The sequence below is a fragment of the Aspergillus fischeri genome, genomic scaffold (assembly GCF_000149645.3).
Source record: "Aspergillus fischeri NRRL 181 1099437636264 genomic scaffold, whole genome shotgun sequence".
NCBI lineage: Eukaryota > Fungi > Ascomycota > Eurotiomycetes > Eurotiales > Aspergillaceae > Aspergillus > Aspergillus fischeri.
This window is the reverse complement of record NW_001509762.1, coordinates 3,233,110-3,250,693: the sequence shown is the minus strand read 5'-3', so window position 1 is coordinate 3,250,693 and position 17,584 is coordinate 3,233,110. Positions and strand designations below refer to the sequence as shown.

The 17,584-nt window shown below is 47.6% G+C and overlaps 5 protein-coding genes across 5 annotated transcripts, besides 2 other annotated features; 2 read left to right on the top strand and 3 right to left on the bottom strand.

Annotated features, from left to right (window-relative positions):
* Nucleotides 1-88: 88 nt before the first annotated feature.
* Nucleotides 89-2,377, bottom strand: NFIA_083190 (PX domain protein; the record flags this gene model as incomplete). The annotated part of the gene is made up of 1 exon (XM_001260264.1): nucleotides 89-2,377. The coding sequence occupies one exon, from the start codon at nucleotides 2,375-2,377 to the stop codon at nucleotides 89-91; it is 2,289 nt and encodes a 762-aa protein (XP_001260265.1).
* A 2,979-nt stretch (nucleotides 2,378-5,356) lies between these two features.
* Nucleotides 5,357-8,179, bottom strand: NFIA_083180 (DDHD family phospholipase; the record flags this gene model as incomplete). Its single annotated transcript, XM_001260263.1, has 2 exons — nucleotides 5,357-6,378; nucleotides 6,736-8,179. The coding sequence occupies 2 exons, from the start codon at nucleotides 8,177-8,179 to the stop codon at nucleotides 5,357-5,359; spliced, it is 2,466 nt and encodes an 821-aa protein (XP_001260264.1).
* Nucleotides 8,180-9,382: 1,203 nt separating this feature from the next.
* On the top strand, nucleotides 9,383-11,604 carry sac6 (fimbrin; the record flags this gene model as incomplete). Its single annotated transcript, XM_001260262.1, has 5 exons — nucleotides 9,383-9,405; nucleotides 9,512-9,722; nucleotides 9,783-10,471; nucleotides 10,535-11,517; nucleotides 11,570-11,604. 5 exons carry the CDS (start codon nucleotides 9,383-9,385, stop codon nucleotides 11,602-11,604), a joined length of 1,941 nt encoding a protein of 646 aa, XP_001260263.1.
* Nucleotides 11,605-13,733: 2,129 nt separating this feature from the next.
* Nucleotides 13,734-14,841, bottom strand: NFIA_083160 (RNA-binding protein; the record flags this gene model as incomplete). Its single annotated transcript, XM_001260261.1, has 5 exons — nucleotides 13,734-13,786; nucleotides 13,845-14,220; nucleotides 14,272-14,371; nucleotides 14,421-14,477; nucleotides 14,759-14,841. 5 exons carry the CDS (start codon nucleotides 14,839-14,841, stop codon nucleotides 13,734-13,736), a joined length of 669 nt encoding a protein of 222 aa, XP_001260262.1.
* Nucleotides 13,992-14,072: a microsatellite.
* Nucleotides 13,998-14,072: a microsatellite.
* A 1,368-nt stretch (nucleotides 14,842-16,209) lies between the features above and the next one.
* NFIA_083150 (putative mitochondrial carrier protein) lies at nucleotides 16,210-17,230 on the top strand (the record flags this gene model as incomplete). Its single annotated transcript, XM_001260260.1, has 4 exons — nucleotides 16,210-16,314; nucleotides 16,378-16,695; nucleotides 16,766-17,044; nucleotides 17,090-17,230. 4 exons carry the CDS (start codon nucleotides 16,210-16,212, stop codon nucleotides 17,228-17,230), a joined length of 843 nt encoding a protein of 280 aa, XP_001260261.1.
* Between the last annotated feature and the right edge of the window lie 354 nt (nucleotides 17,231-17,584).

Below are 17,584 nucleotides of genomic sequence, written 5' to 3'. Positions count from 1 at the left end.
CTGGGCAGAGTCTTCCACGGATCATCTGGCTAAGAAGGGAGAGAAATAATCATCAGCTTCATTGAAAATCACACCATTCTCGGACGGATCAGAAAGTCAGAGCTCTCAGAGCTTGCAAAAGAATGGTGTAAACAAAACCGCGCGCAATCATTTCGACCTGTAGGCAATCAAACACCCTCTCGAGTGATTCGCGACTAGCAGCGGCCCCCATGACACTTGTAAGCGCCTGCGGTAGCCCCTTAAGGACAAGTGTTTTTCTCGCAGTTTCCCTCATACGCTCCTTTTCCGCGCTACTGGGCGACTGAGGCCACGACTCCAGCTCCTCTTTCGTCGGCAGGACATTCTCGCGGAGCTTGGTCAGATAGGAGGCGATTGATACATCCGAGGTATTAGCATCAATCATGGACTCCTGTAAGAGAGTGCGAATCGTCTCTAGACTTGGGCTTCCGGGGCGTAGGATATACGACTTGGCCGCGTTCAGAAGTGTTCTCCTGATGTTCCATGCAGATGACAATGAGTATAGTTCATTGATAACCGCAAAGATGAGCTCCACAGCTATTTGTGTCTCCTCCTGGGAGATAGGGCTTTCTTGACGCCGCACAGTACTTTGACCATCTGACGCTTTCTGCTCTTCCTTCAGTTTTATGCGGGAACCAATGTTAGCCCCACCATCAGAGTCAGACAAAGGCCCCTGGAGGCGATGGCTCTCGAGTTTTGAATCGGAAGATGCAAGATCTCCAAACCTTGGTATAGTAGAGTCAACAACGTTTCCGCTTCCATGGCTGGGAGGGACTTCCTGAGAACCTGAGGACTCGGGGGTAGGGACCACAGCTAAAGAATAACGCTCTGTCTTATCGTTCTCGCTAACAGGTCTCTTCGGCCCGTCCACACTGTCAGAGACTACACTCCCGTAGTTCATTTGTGAGATGGATCGAGTTGATAGGGAACGGCCATGGTCTCCTTTATATCCTTTGGAGCTGAATGATGTTTTTTTGCCGTTCGCTCCTCCAAACACCCCGGTCACACCACCAATGACGGCTTTACCACCTTCAGCAACGCCCTTTGGTGCGTTAGTCAGAACGCCTAGCATACCTTTGCCCATGTTTTCGAGCGCCACCGATGTGGGAAACGGAAACCCAGATTTAGCTGAGGCATCGCTGGCACCAGGGTCGAGGCGCTCATCCTTCTCCAAAAACCGTTTCATTCTCTCGCAATCCGCAAGCGCTTCATACTGAAGCGCATCCTTAAGGTATCTCTCCAGATTATGCACTAGGGCCCCCTTTGTCTGCCCCTTCCAAGGTGGCAAGACAGGGTGGCTTTCCGTGAAATCCTGTATCTTATTAAGCCTCGCTATCGTTCCAAGGGTGCCGTGTAGTGACTCAAAATCTGCATAATTTCTGAAAATCATCCACCCAGTGCGACGTGTGGCTGCTGGCTCGATTTGGATCAAATAAGTCGATGTAGGTTTTGACCGAATTGATGCTTTCTCACTAGCTTCAGAGAGCTCCTCTACTGAAACGGATGCATGATGAAGAGTCGTGACAGGTAATTCTTTAGATGGGGAATCCGATAAATGCGAGGCTGGCGGTGCCATGCATGGGTCTGTAGGTTGAACTGGAGGATGATGTTTCGTGGACTCTATCTTTGTCGGATCATAATCATTCCGAATCTCTGCGGTGTCTTTGGCCTTCGGTGTATGGATTGTTGCCTCTTTGTTTTGGGTCCCGACAAGCGAGTGGCGCGGCAACATGGTTGACTGGGAATCTGAGGACTGCACATCTTCAGGCGAACACAGACGAGCGGTTTGGACCTGCAAGTCCTGTGTCTGAAGCGTGGCGCCCCCTGGTGGATAGATTGGAACCTCAAGGACCTTGGTCGTAGGAAGAATTCCATAAGTATCAGAATGTCCAGCAGGGTTTCCCTTAATATCTGAGTTGCTAAACGGAACTGTTGTAGACCTGTTCTCTTCGTGGGCGCCCTCGACCGCGACCACTTGTTCCTTGGCCCCCTCGACCCCCGCATCAATGGCGTTCAACAACTCCGATTCACCTTCCCTTAAAAGATGAATGATCCAGGCATTGATCGTCTCCGATCGCGAAAGATTGGAGACCGCCGACTCTAATACTACACCGGCCAGAATCTCGCGAAGGAATTTCCTCAGCACGGAACAAGCGTACGCTCCTGGTTCCAAAAAGCTGGATAGGATGTCATCTGCTACCATCTTTAATTTCAATCGCTGCTGCTGCTCCGACAAAATGTTCGCTAAACTGCTTTCCGGATGTAAATCCAGGTACCGTTTGACTGCATCTTCTGGCGTCAAATGGCCCTCGACATGCTGGAACGCCGCTGACAATTCATTCAATAGCACGATAACCATAGAAGAAGAATTTGTGAGAAACTCCAAGAATGCATCTGCCGGTCGTTTTCGAGATAGATGAGAGGACAGAGAAATAATGAAGTCTCTCAACAATTTCCGGCATGAGAGAGGGAACATCTGCTCTGCTGGCAATATGGGTTCATACCAGTGACTTGTATTCTGTCAGAACGTGCGGAGACATATGTGATGCGAACATACTTTACATAGTCCTTTATAACAGCATTGGTCAATGACCGCAATGCTGCCGCTGTCTTGGGCGGAAAACCAGAGAAATCTAGCTCAGGCTCAGACATCCCCTCAGCAGCTTCTGCAATAATCCCGCCGTCGTTTGATTTTGGTTCTGAAGGTTTGCGACTCGATAACTCCAGCAATCGGTTCGCTATATTCAGAGAAAGCTCCTTCCTTCTATAGATACTGGAAGTACCCGTTGGATCCCCCCTAAGACCAGTATCGACTGCCTCCCATGATGCATGCAGAGCGACACCGGCCACCAGCCCAATCAAAAGCAGTCCAATCCTGCCTAGGAGAACATATGTTACTATCGCCAAGGACGCAACAAGCCAGGTCAAAGTTAAATTATCGGCCGATGAGAGGAAACGTAGCATGTAATCAACTGGCCCCTTTGGTGGGGTAATGGTAGGTGTAAAATCACTTGGTCGATTAGACTCGTCATACCCCGAGGTCAGAAGACAGTCAGTGGCATCCCGGACATCGGAGCAAGTCTCGCTCAAGGGAGACGGAAGAGACCTGTCAATGGAATCATCCATAATGGCTTTCCTTGGGTGAGGATGGCATTAGCCACGTTTGTGTCGTGTCTATTAACGACTTGGGGGTTGTAGAAACGATCAGTTGAAACAGATTAGGGTTTCTGTGATGGGTATAATCTGAAAGCTGGGCCAATTTCCCTGGAGCCAGAGACTTTGTTTCCACTCATCGCGTTCATACAGAGCTTCCTCAGTACGACCTCTAAATACTCAGTAAATGACGATACCTTCCCATTTTTGGTCCCAGATATTGATTATATAATATGTCACGCGTTGCTGACACCCTTTTATGGTATGATAATATCACGTGTGAGACCAAAATGAGGTGGTGCTGGCTGACTATTATGATGTGTCTTCCCATAGGTGTCAGATTCATACTTGTTATTGGTTCATTGTTCAGGAGTTTCATTTGGATGCGACCAGGAGATGGAAATAATTAGAATCCTTAGCTTGACAACGGACTAGATGGTTTATGTGCCCATTCTTTATTGCCTCACATCTTGATGAGATGGTGAGGTATCTAAAGCTATCCAGAATGGGTTTATAATCTCCGCTATCCGAGTGAATCCAGCATTCAAAGAGCATGTAATCATGCCAGATGCAAAGAAGATGGCGGGCTTGTTTAAGAACTTGACTCATAGCCATTGAGCTATTGTGTTATGTTTCCCCAGCGCGCAAGACGCTGTCGGCGAGTCATGGATAATCAAGGGAGCTGTCCTCAAGTGGTTCTGAGGTATTTCGTGTGTGAACCTTTGGCAACGATAGTTATCTTCCCCGCCTCTGATTTTTTGGAAATAATTACTGTCGTGAAAGCAAGCGTCTTCCCAACCTTATCTGCACATCCTTCAATCTCAAGCCAATCCCCCGTCGTGGCCGTTGACATGTAATTGACATGGATGTCGGTGCTCACACCTGTAGAGTCATGGCCACAGGATGCGATGGCAAGCCCACCAGCCCAATCAGTGACACATGCGGAAAAGGCACCGTGCAGTGTGCTTTTGGAATTCAGATGATGAGGAGCAACACGAAGGCGAGCATTAACTTTCCCCTTTTGCGCGCTATAGATTTCAACGTCGTTGAGAAGGAACGCGTATATTGGACTGTTAACACGGATACGGTCCCAGACATTCAAGACCTGATGGAGCTCAGTGTTCATAATGGATGTGGTCTGTTAGCTGTTATAATTGCGGTATTGATAGGGGATAATCATCCAAAAAGCGTTGGCCGATAGATAACTGAGAGAAAAAAATTTTTTCCGTCGCTGGCAACGAGTGGGTTGATTCGAAGTTATGTTTAAGCCTTAGGGTTATCACCTAGCGCATGCCTAACAAGGTAAAGTCTGAAGCCCGCAATTACCTAGGTACAGGAACATTACTCTTAGCTAAGAGCCTACCTAAGTAATCAACTGGAACGAGTTGTACAAAACAAACCCGATTTGTTTCTGGTTCGATCTTACTCAAAATCGCATCCTTTCAGTAGATCCGCGCCTGATTAGAAGTTCGTTTCGTCTGTTCATCAGCAGAAACAATACGTCCACAAGCCTGGAATGGGACTTGGAACAACACTTGATGTAAGTCACTTGTCTGTTCTTCATTCCTCATCGAAATAGAACACCCGACATAATGTAATTTTGATAGTAAACTTTGAATCTCTCAAATACACGGCGTATTCTACATGCTGCCCAGCATCATCCTGGAGCCATCATAGGGGCAGATCATTCATGACATGACCAATCATTTTTAGGATCTATCCCACGTATACCGCTGAAACTCTTGATTGCAATCGTTCCGGTCCGCCTTAGACAGGCAAAACTCCCACGGAAAGGCTTTGGTGTCGCCGGTGTAAGGTAACGTATCCTCGCCTCCAAGTGTACAAAATAACAGAAGCAAGGACTGGTTTACCGCCTAGTCCAGGCTTGCTTGAGGCCGGAAGCAGATCGAGCGTAGATATAGCGAGAAGAGATCTCCGACAAATTCGAGAAGGGGAAGTATCAGTCCTTGTCACTTCGATGCCGACCGTTTCTTGACAGCATCTGTGAAAGCATGAAGTGGCTTACATCCTCATCGGCCCAGTATGTCAAATGGCTGGCAATGCTTGCAATCAGAGATATATCGAATGCACCCCTATTGAAATGTATTAGCATCCTGGGAGTGGGTTCGAGGAGTTCAGACAGGAACATAAAGATCCTCGATAGCTGGAAGGAAGAAAAATTAACTTACTCCTGGATGCTGTAGTCGACTCGTCCATTAGTATTGAGCGCCCTCATTTTAGCATCTTCCATCTTCAACCTCCTTAGGTCCTCACTCTCTCGGCCAACGGCGGACTCAGTGGCCGCGGAATGTAAAATGTCATTGTGACCACTAGTCTTGGTTCTGTTGTTTCCTTCGTAGAGCGTTTCTAAGTTCGAGTCAATCAGTGTACGATATCTATCGGCAGACCCTTCTTGACTATCAACGCCCGAACCAGACCGAGAAGAACCATCCTCTCCAAGAGAAGAGTTAGCCAGTGATCCTCGAGACATTTGAGTCTCGGTAGCAATCACTGTGGATTGTGAAGTTTCCTCCGAACCAAGGCCGAGGCTGCGGTTAAGTAGACTGCTTGCGACCCCGGTTGCGAAATTGGTCCACAAGGTTCCCACACTCTGGCCAACACGACTGCCAATCATGGATAGGCTTTGCCCAGGAGCTGCCCATAGGCTCTTCTTTACAGATGGCAAGGGCTGCGGCTTGAGCGACGACATTGCCGGCGAGATTAGCGGCTCAATTCGGTAACTAACGGGATCAGAAGGGTGAAATATGTTGTACAGTTGCCGACACTTCGGTGACGATACGATAGTCGGCCCTTCACCCGACGCCGTGCTCGCCTGAACTGGTGCGCCACAGCTCGCGGAGGAAGAAGACGTTGGGTTCCGATGATCACACCCCTCCTTGGACCTCTTCATGTTTGCCCCGTCGATCATAGATCGCCCGGCAATGGTGTTTCCTTTGATCATCTGGAAAAGGGCAATTGGAGACCCCAGGCAGAATAATTCTTCGCAGTCAAAGTCGAGCAAATTGTCCTGAGACCCGTCTCGGTCCATCCTCCTCTCTCCGGACGCGGGAGGAGTCGACGGTTGGTGGCATAGGATATCAAACAGGATCGCGCTACCAAGTGAATGACCACAGAGGCTCACAGAGCCATTGAATGTCGGATTTCGCTGCTTGAAGAGTTTCAGAATCCGATTGCACTCCTGCTTAACTATTGTAGAGATGTGTTCACAATAAGCACTTTGATAGAGGAGTACGTCCATTGCCAAATCAGAAATGAGATTCCGGACTGCAGGAACGCTGTCAAGGGTAATATCATTCAATCCGGGATAAGAACTGTCGTCATGAAAGTCTGCATCGGCTAAATCAAGTTCTTTACGATTCTGCCTCACTCCTCTGTAGGGAAAATCAAGGAGGTGTCTCCAACAGCTAAGTCCCATCAGTACGAGAGCTCTTTCGAGTGAATCCAGGACAGTATGATGGTCATAATCCGCAGTTGAGCACTTGACAGTTGCCGGGGGTGGGTTAACTCACACTGGAAGTACCTGAACGCGGCAATTTTTTTGACTGTCTGAGAAACTAGAGTTCAAGGCTTGCAAATCAGGAGAAGCCTTATAGACGCTCTTCATAGTCTTTCGAAAAACATTCACATCATGAATAAAGTTGATGCTTTCTAGCCGCAACCCAAGTCGCTGGCCTATTCCATGTGTGACAAGGACCAAATGGTCAATCTGCCGCTCTCTGTCCTCTTCATCTGCTTCCCTGGAGTCTTCCATTTCCTTCTCTTCCTGCTTCCGCGCTTGCTCCTCAAGCTCAGCTGTATTTTGAGGTTCACCAGCAAGGGACGACATCTGCCGTTCCAGAGTTGACCTCGGATCATCCTGATCAGTCACTTTCTTCCTCACATCCTCATTAGGGCGTGTGTCTGAAGAAATTTCTGACTCAGACTTGACCTCGTGGTCTGTCGAGGCTGCACTAGGGGTATCGGAGGGAGATTTTGTACCAACGCTATGATCACGACTCTTCACAGCCGATGTTTCCTTCTGTCTTTTAGTTTCGATAAAACCACGCACCACTTTTGTACCTGGTATACCGCCCAATTTCTGGTATACGGTACTGCTCATTCGTGACATGAAATCGTCATTCGCCAACAAAGCTGTAGAATAATCCTGATATGTCACTATGCAGTTCATGTAAGCACCAAAAAGACGATAGTGCCGAGGCTCGTTTACTCGGACAGAAGTTGCATGTCCAGCCTGACCAGTAAGTGGCTGCGATGCACATAGCTCTGGTTCGGGTGTGCATTGCAACCCAGACTTGTTCACATCTGATCTATCTGCATTCTGGGGGGTTGGGTTTGTAACGGTCTGTGGGAGTCTGCTTTGGTCATTTTCCAGGCGCCATGGCTTAAGTTTGAGATACCCTTCCTCAAGCTGGGTGGCCAGGTTTTCTTCGCACGGCCTGAAAGTAGACCCCTCTTGGAAGAACCACGTACCCCGGCGCACTTCATAGGTGGGACCTATCCAGTACGCCGGTGTGAGCTCCCTTCGTTCGATGTCCACGTCAAATAGGTTGTCCTCATTGACAGGCACCGTAAATAACCCTTTCCTTGTTTCGCGAAGCAATTCACTCTTTCGTGTTTGTTCTTGAGCAATCTCAACGTCCGATAGCTTTTGGAAAGTGGACTCAATGGCCTGGGAATCTTTCGACGAAAACGGGACAAACTTCTTTGGCGCAGGTAAGGGTTTCGGTTCTTCCTTCTGGTGTTCTGAGAGTAGTGGTTTCCGTTTTGGTGAGTCAACAGCGTAAAACCACCTCACCCTCAGCGGGGGACAATCCGGAGGGTAGTGGCGCAAGCTAAGTCTATGCCTGTGTGTGATTGTATGATCTTCGCCTTGAGATCTAGGAAGAACGTCTGGTCCATCGGTGTTGGGGGAAGTCTTGGTGTTTCTTGATGCATTCCAGGAAGAGATAGCTCCCAGAAAGGACCCTCTCTGACTTTCCCTGGACATTGAGCCCTGAAGACCCCGAAAGATGGATGTGCGGGCCAAGGTGATCGTAATACTACTCAAATCCTTGGTTTGGATGAGAGGATAAAGACAATAATGAGGATGGCACTAGATGCCCCCGTATCGATGATTAAGAGTGTTAGGGATCAGGTATTGGTATGGGAGCTTCTTTCGGCAAGCCAAACGGCGCAATATAATTACAATGGCTGCAATGGGAAAAGAGCAGTCACTAAGGTATGTTATCTTTGATGTGGGGGACAACACATGGAGCCTAGTAATGTCTGAAGTGCCAAGATGGCGATGGTGTGTGTCTACAGAGTATGAAATCATCGGATCGTCTCAGAAAAGAAATAGATATTCAATGTAGAGAGGTATAACCTGAATTACCAATGCGTGTATCTAAATGTATGGCCCGCATGCGTGGTGGGATATCAGCAAAGAGTTTACCTATAGCGCACCTGAAAACAATTATGATACAGATTATCTGTAGGAGCCTAAGGTAAGGTACCTTAGGTAGGTAGATGGGGCTGTATATTAACACCGATAAATTAAGAGACCATGGCCAACTCCGAGATCACCAAAGGACAACTGTATGGTACCCCTCGCACATCGGGTAGTACCTTAGCAGAGGCCACTTCATGCGTCATTGTTTGACTGGTCATGTGATGACGTCGCCCGTATGAAATAGTCATTAGCAACGAACAAAAAATGCATAAGTTTCCAGGGAGAGGATTGAACTTTTGAAGTGAATCTTAACTTCTTGTTCTATCCGCCTAGTAATTAGTCAACGGTCAATCACTCACCAGTATCACCCACCTATATAATTTGAAGCGCGTTGACGTCGTTGCTGTTGCCTCAAGTACTGCGTAATCCGTAAATGTTTCCATAAGCCACAACCCCACCCCACTTCTCAACCTCCCGCTTCCAGTTCCAGGGGTATCCGGAGATTAGGTAGCTTTACTCTCTACCGGCTGCCTGAAACCACGCAACGCTCAGTTCGACCGCCCTGATTTTTGCGATAGTCTCGCGGCTGGGGGAGAAAACTTCATCCTTGCTGCTCTCTCGTTCTGATTACCTTCTTCCACTTTATACTCTCGTTCTCATTCCGTTGCCGTCTTCACATCCTTGAACTCATCTCGAGGCCAGATCTATTCTGGTCTTCTTAAGGCTCCATCCACAGGACGAGCATATCGGCTCATCGAGAAGATGAACGTTCTCAAGCTTCAGAGGTTCGTATTAATCCCTCTTGTTTATCATTTGCCTCGCCGTTCTTCTCAACAGAAGACCTTCACACGGCGTCTTATTTTAAGGCTTTCTCACATGGGTCACCTCTAGGAAATATCCACACTTTGACCAAAGTGAAATTTTCTCCCTTCAGGATGCATTCAGAAAATTGGATGTCGACGATAAGGGGTATCTGGACGAGGCTACTGTGATCAAGGCCACCCAGCAGTCTGAACGTCAGCCGTACGACGTCGTGCGCCAGGCTTTGAAGGAAGTCGATCTCGATAGCTCTCGTCGAGTCGAGCTCGAAGATTATGTAGATGTCCGTGTTTGTATCTTCATCGCTACCGGGACCATGTGAAGCTAAAAAAGTATTCCACAGCTCATTTCAAGACTCCGCTCTACTCCAGCGCAAAATAGAGCAACTGCCGGCCCGAGTGCGGCTCCAGGGATACCCGAGATTGGAATGGGTGTGTCTCGACACGTCTCCAAAGGCAGCGTGGGAGGACGAATTCACGTTCAGGGCTCTTCCGCGAACGTCACTCATACTATCAATGAAGATGAGAGAACTGAGTTCACCAGACACATCAATGCTGTCCTTGCTGGGGATCCCGATATTGGCCATCTGCTACCATTCCCCACTGACACTTTTGAGATGTTTGATAAATGCAAGGACGGATTGGTCCTAGCAAAACTTATCAATGACAGCGTCCCAGATACTATTGATGAGCGTGTCCTGAATAAGCCTGGGAGAAAGATCAAGGAACTAAATGCATTTCATATGACTGAAAATAATAACATTGTGATCAATTCGGCCAAGGGAATTGGGTGCTCTGTGGTTAACATCGGAAGCGGCGACATCATAGAGGTCCGCGAGCACCTGATCTTGGGTTTGATTTGGCAAATTATCCGGCGAGGTCTTCTGGGCAAGATTGACATCAAGCTTCATCCCGAACTCTACCGGCTTCTAGAGGACGACGAAACGCTAGACCAGTTCTTGCGCCTCCCTCCAGAGCAAATCTTGTTGCGTTGGTTCAACTATCATTTGAAGAATGCAAAGTGGGACAAGAAGTAGGTTGGGCCGCTTGCAATATAGCAATTTCCTACGAAATACAGCTCGCTGACATGTTTCAGGGTGACGAATTTTTCCACCGATGTCAAAAACGGTGAAAATTACGCTGTCCTCTTGAATCAGCTGGCTCCCAATCTGTGTTCGAGAGCTCCGCTTGAGACTCAGGACCTGCTTGAGCGAGCAGAGCAAGTTCTGGCAAATTCAGAAAAACTAAACTGTCGAAAATTCTTGACTCCTTCGTCTCTTGTTGCTGGAAACCCCAAACTTAACCTTGCATTTGTTGCCAATCTGTTCAACACGATCCCTGGTCTCGATCCAATAACTGAGGAGGAGAAACTCGAGGTTGAGGATTTCGACGCAGAAGGAGAAAGAGAAGCTAGAGTGTTCACCTTGTGGTTGAACTCGCTCGATGTCCAGCCCCCCGTCAACTCGTTGTTCGATGATCTTCGAGATGGTACCATTCTACTTCAAGCCTACGACAAAGTGATCCCTGGCAGTGTCAACTGGAGACATGTTAACAAACCGCCTAGTTCTGGCGGCGAGATGATGCGATTCAAGGCTGTGGAAAACACCAACTATGCAATCGAACTTGGAAAGCACATCGGGTTCTCCCTTGTAGGAGTACAGGGTGCGGACATTACCGACGGACAACGTACGCTTACGCTGGGACTAGTTTGGCAATTGATGCGGAGAGATATAACAAACACCTTGTCTAGCCTCGCGCAGCGAATGGGCAAGCGTGAGATCACCGATGCCGAAATGATCCGGTGGGCAAACGACATGTCCCGCAAAGGAGGCAGGACTTCGTCAATACGCAGCTTTAAGGACCAAACAATCGGCACGGGACTTTTCCTTCTTGATGTTCTGAACGGGATGAAGAGTAGCTATGTTGACTACGACCTCGTCACGCCCGGCCGATCAGACGAGGAAGCGTACGCTAATGCCAAATTGAGCATTAGCATAGCAAGAAAACTAGGCGCGACTATTTGGTTGGTTCCTGAGGATATTTGTCAAGTGCGGTCTCGCTTGGTCACTACATTTATTGGTAAGTTGGGTTCTTATCCACACAGATCATGCCTATTGACTCATCCAAATAGGTTCTCTGATGGCCACGTACGAGAAGATGCAATGATCACCTCAGTACAGTTTTGTTACAGCTGAGACATAACATGAAACATGTTCTGTCCCTGGTTCGCTAGAAATTCGGATATTTCAAGCCACCTTTATCATGTACTTCATAATGTAACCACTTTGAGATGCATTGGTTACCTCGGCTCTTAAGTTCTACATGAATTATGATATTAGATGCAAAATTAGCTCTTCGAGCCACGTTATGTAGTGAGGGTTCTTTTATAATAATGGTCGTCTAATCTGACAGCAGTCTTACGGTTTATCATACCTTAAGGGCCTGCATTGCGAATATGAATCTTACTGGTGAATAAAGAGACCTATATCGTAAGGTAGACTAGGGTTACTTTGAGCATTATTAATACAAATATAATGGCTAAATAATGGGGTATTCGCAAGTAACTTATTAATAGAATATTAATAATAAGGGTCTCATAAATGACCTAGAACTACCTATCCAGTGATATTTCATGCCTGGCTAGAAAGTAGCAACATGGGATACCTATGCAATAGGCATTTAATGTGATAGATTTTTCAACGGCATTTAACCACACAGCTAACTAGACTATACTATTTTTGTACTCAATTAATTCACTGTAAGCTGTGCTTACTCGGCTACTAACTGTATATGTAACTATAATCACCATTGTGATGTCCCCTACTCCAATCATCTGTGTGATTCCTAGTTCAACAAAGTATATGGAGTAGAAAGAGCTATTTCTTACGAGATAAGCAATTTCCTAGCCTATAAAGTTATGAAGCTATCTAATCATGTAATGCCTACCATCATGCCGTAGGCCCTCGGGTTTAACTCTTGTATAGTCGAGGCAGTCACAGGCTTCTCCTGCGAAATATTCAAAGCAGGGGGGTGCGTCTTTAAAGTAGAGCAGTGTGTCACCAAAATAGGCGGTTCCGTCTCACTGCGATCCCCAGGAGATATCTGGCTCCACTGGAAAAGTGGTAATGCATACGGTGGCAGGGGATTCGCCCATTCCGACAGGGAAACGGACCCTGCCAAATCAGCCTTGAAGGTTCAGGAGCCGAGATTCATGTATCGGATCGAGAACGAGTAGGAACAATGACAAGAACAAGCAGGAACTAGCCATTGACAGACGATCGAGTCATGCCCGTGTTGACGAACCCCAAGCCTCACTCTCATATATCTGTGGAAAAGGGAGGGACGGGGTGTACTGGCGCCTTTTCGGCATGAGCTCGAGATGTCACTTCTCATGCTACGGACACTAGGGACGACCCGTATGGAGCATGGTGGATGATCAAACATCGAAAATGTCAAACATCCATTTTATGATATACTGTTTCCATACAGGAGTTGGTACTTACGGCTACTTCTACTGGACTATGACATCATGAGTCGGTAGCCGAAACGACAGATCGACGGGAAGGATCTCGCGAAGCTTAGCCGTTCGTGATGGACGGTGAAAGGATGGCAATCGTTCTCTTATTAGAATGCGATCAAGACGGACGATGAACGCGGATATCGGGGACACACGTAGGGACGACTAAATTGGCGCAAGTAGAATTAACGATCGCTCGACGTCCGGGTCGGAAATGATTCGAGCTGCTGACCACAATAAATACCAATCGATGAACAAACGAACACAAGCCATGATCCGAAATATGAGGGGAGATAAAGGAAAATGATAAAGAAATCAGAGATGGGAATGGGGAAGAGCAGAGAGCACACAGAGAGCAAAGCAACCATGAACGACCAGCTGTCCATTTCTTCCCTTTCCTTCGCATCGTCTGGTTGGTTTTGCTTCCAAAAATCTCTACATGGTCCTTCGCTTCTGGTTCTCTGTTGTTCACAAGAGAACATGGATTGGGGAACAAGCAAAAGCAAGAAAGAAAAGCAAGGAAAAGAGAAAGAACAAAGGTATAAAGAGGTTGGAGCAAAAGGCATGCGAACGTAAACAGAACGTAGGAAAAGAAAGTTACCCAGTGAACCGGTGTCTATTACCATTACCGGATCGGAAACCTGATTCAAACCAGTGTCGCCACGCCCTCGATAACCATATCTCGAACGAAACATTGATGCCGTCGCGGTTCTTTCTTATCTCTAATCCGTGATCGCAAGCTGTCCAATAGCTATGCCATGAGCACCGAGGGGTCAACCTACTCGGCAGTATCTAGCTCGTCATGAGCCGAAGTCAGAGGATCCAGAGGTGCTGCCAGGGTTAGCTGCAGAACTCATATTTGTCCCCTGATGGATTGGAAGTAATGTACCTTTCCTGTCTTCACCGTTCGGGCCGTTTTCGCGATCTTCTTCACGGGGCGCTCTCTCATCATCACGACGTTCTCTGTCTTCCTTGACATCACGGTCCCTTTCATCAGGGCTTCGCGAACGGTCACGAGAGCGTTCTCGGTCCCTATCGCGACGGTCATAGTCTCGATCACGGCGGTCATAGTCTCGGTCGCGACGGTCATAGTCCCGGTCATGTCGGTCATAGTCTCTCTCGTATCTTTCATCCCTGCGAGGGGAATAATCACCTCGGCTACGACGAGGAGATGGAGAGCGACCTCGACGAGGGGGAGTACGGTCACGACGTCGGTCACGTCCGGATTCAAAGCGCCATGAAGCAGACGGAGGAGTACGGGCCCACTAAGGAGAAATTAGTCTGAAGGGACAATGGCAGAAAGCCAAGAAACGTACCTCTATCTTGAGCAGATCATCGCGGCCGATCCGCTTATTGTGCATCTCGTGATATGCATCGTCCGCATCACGGCGGCTCTCGTACTCGACGAAAGCAAAACTAGCCTCATCAGAACCATGAATAAGTATGAAAATTGAGGGAAACGAACAGTCTGCTAGACGGAGTACGCGGTGCTGGGATATCGCACCGAACGAGGCGTCCATATCTGTGAAAGTATTAGCTCCGGATACGTCATGGAATAACAAACAAGGCAGATTAGGGGCAGGTGAAAGAGTACGAAGCGGAGTGTTTGTCTAATCAGCAGGAAGTTGGATGGGGGGGGGAGTAGCAATGACGAATCGTAAATGAGGAAAAGCCGCTTTTTCTACTCTCATGATGTAGAAGCCTGAGTCTCAAAGGCGTCGGACTTCACTGAATGAAGTGCGAAGGTGGGTACGTAGATCGCAAGTTTCTCAGAGTGTGTAGCAATCGACGAGCGACACATACCGTTCGAATTCGTATGCGAGATCGCGAGCTCGGGTTCCATGCCCGAAACCAGTGACATAAAGGGTGGTGCCTGGGCGAGACATCTTTTGAGAATGTTGAACGAAGATATTCTTTATAGAGTTCCAGTTGCTCAAGTCTGAGCTAGCTAGATTCACGTTGGGAAGATTCGTGGAAGAACAGGCTGACCAAGGAGAAGTGCAAGAAAGTGGTGGTAGTTGAAAGTTGTAGGGAGGGAAGTACAAGATGAAAAGGAACTACGGCGAGGTGGATGTGCCACAAGCGAACGCGCCATACCTTCCGGACTACTTATGGATGACACTCAGATTTCAAGTACCTATATCTCCAGTGAAACGCACAATCCGATCTTCTCATATTTCGACGTATACAAGTATATATCTTGGTCCGGACCATGCTCTTACTTTGAGGTAGTATGATCATGCAACTTTGCGACTCTTGAACTTTAGGCGACGGCTAAATAATCTAGAACAACATAAGTATTTAACAAGCCGTACGAAGTAGACTATAGGTACAATGGCCAATTGGCGACGGCGATAGGAAACCTGAACCGGCCGCTTAGGTCGGGCGGGCACCATCTGAACGGATATCAAGCGTGACGGACAGTTGTCTCAGGTCTCTGTGATCGTAGATCGAGTCCGATCACTTCGCGAGAGGGCTGGAATATGGAGTAGCTTCTGTAGAAGCCCTTCGAATGTCTTGCTTATCCGATGATGTAAATTACCGGTGGGATTGTAGCCTTAGGCCACCATTACAGAAATCACCCAGAGGTGTTGTTTTGATAGTAACAGGTTGACACAGCATGCACCCTATATAAAGAGAGGTAGGCCTAAGATAATCAGGATATCTTACTTCTCGTGTGGGTTCTATTATATCTAGTAGTTGCGCACGGGGTATTCAATGGATCTGAGCCTTTTGAGGGCTGTATCAACAGGTCTACAGAGAAAGAATCTATCTCACTAGTGGGATTGAGGGCAAATGTTTTCGTTGATTCAACCTTATTATCAGCGCCTCTAATGCCTCAGTACAATTCGCGTCGGCTTCATTAGGAGTCGAGGTTTCATAATTCAATCTTCCCTCACGGCAGGTTTGCGTCCTTCTCCGCGGCATTCATGCTGCTTTAGCTAAATGAAAAGCTTGAAGATACTTGATCAGCCTGCAGTTCAGAATTTGAGGATCTTATCAGCATCTGACTATAGTTGCACCTGTGCCCTTTCCGACTCTCTTGGACTTCATTCTCTGCCATTTCCTGATATATTTATATTTTTCGGTGTTTGTCGTCCACTTTAAATGTCGATCGTTCATTTCAAAGAATAAACCCTCTATTTAGACCGTGCGCCAGGACTCGGACAGACGGCGCGTAAAAGTCGAGACACTTCGCTTTTACCACGAGCCATCTGTGGCTACGGCTTGAAAACTGAGCTTACTGTGATAAAATGAGCTTAGATCGGGATCAACGCAGGCGAGATGCTGACATCAAAACGTCTGGGGAAACCGAGTCGTCCGAGCTCTGTCAATTGTCACCCTCGGGTCCCGTCAATGTGAGTTAAAGCGCTGCTACAGCTCCCATACCGCGACTCCCCACCGGTAACATCTGTTTTCAGGCATCACCACTGAAGAGCGCACCGGTTTTGACCAAAACTAAAGAAAGGATATCCGACCCCGTTATCGCAGCATTCATTGCTGGAGGGGTAGCCGGTGCTGTATCTAGGACGATCGTATCACCACTCGAACGCCTCAAAATCTTGCTTCAGATTCAGACTGTGGGCAGAGAGGAATATAAATTATCCATATGGAGGGCTCTCGTGAAGATTGGAAAAGAGGAAGGCTGGAGAGGCTTCATGCGTGGTAACGGCACAAACTGCATTCGCATAATACCCTATTCCGCCGTCCAGTTCGGGAGCTACAACTTCTACAAAAAGGTAGATCTCGAGGACTGATAGCAGGATAAATTGAGTTGTGGCCTAGATGCTGACCTTTATCTTTTTCCAGTTCGCGGAACCTTTTCCAGATGCTGAGCTGTCGCCAATCCGGCGCTTACTATGTGGAGGAGCTGCTGGCATCACTTCGGTCACCATCACATACCCTCTCGACATCGTCCGAACGCGACTCTCTATTCAGTCAGCATCTTTCGCTGCTCTCGGTCAGAGAGGTACTGCCGAACAACTGCCTGGAATGTTCACAACTATGGTTTTGATTTATAAGAATGAGGGTGGTTTTGTTGCCCTCTATCGCGGTATTGTCCCCACAGTCGCTGGCGTTGCTCCCTATGTAAGTAAAATCCGAAGATTGATGAACAGGTGCTTATGAGATTAGGTGGGCCTCAATTTCATGACATATGAGTCTGTTCGCAAGTATTTGACTCCTGATGGGGATAAGAATCCCAGTCCCTGGCGCAAGCTACTAGCAGGTGCTATCTCAGGGGCTGTAGCTCAGACCTGCACATACCCATTGTGAGTATTTAAGGAGACATTGCTTTTCCATTTTGGTAGTCGCGAGTTAATACGGTCATAGTGATGTCTTGCGACGTCGTTTCCAAATAAACACGATGTCGGGAATAGGCTATCGGTATAAATCAATTTGGGATGCTGTGAGGGTTATCATCGCGGAGGAAGGCCTGCGCGGGTTTTTCAGAGGAATAGTGCCTAACCTTCTGAAAGTTGCTCCGAGTATGGCTAGCAGTTGGCTCAGCTTTGAGTTGACAAGGGACTTCCTTGTTGGATTTAGCGATGATAAATAAGCATGACCATTGTCTTCATGAAAGTTGTTAGCTGACAGTCATTTTCTTGATATTTATAATAATCATAGAAG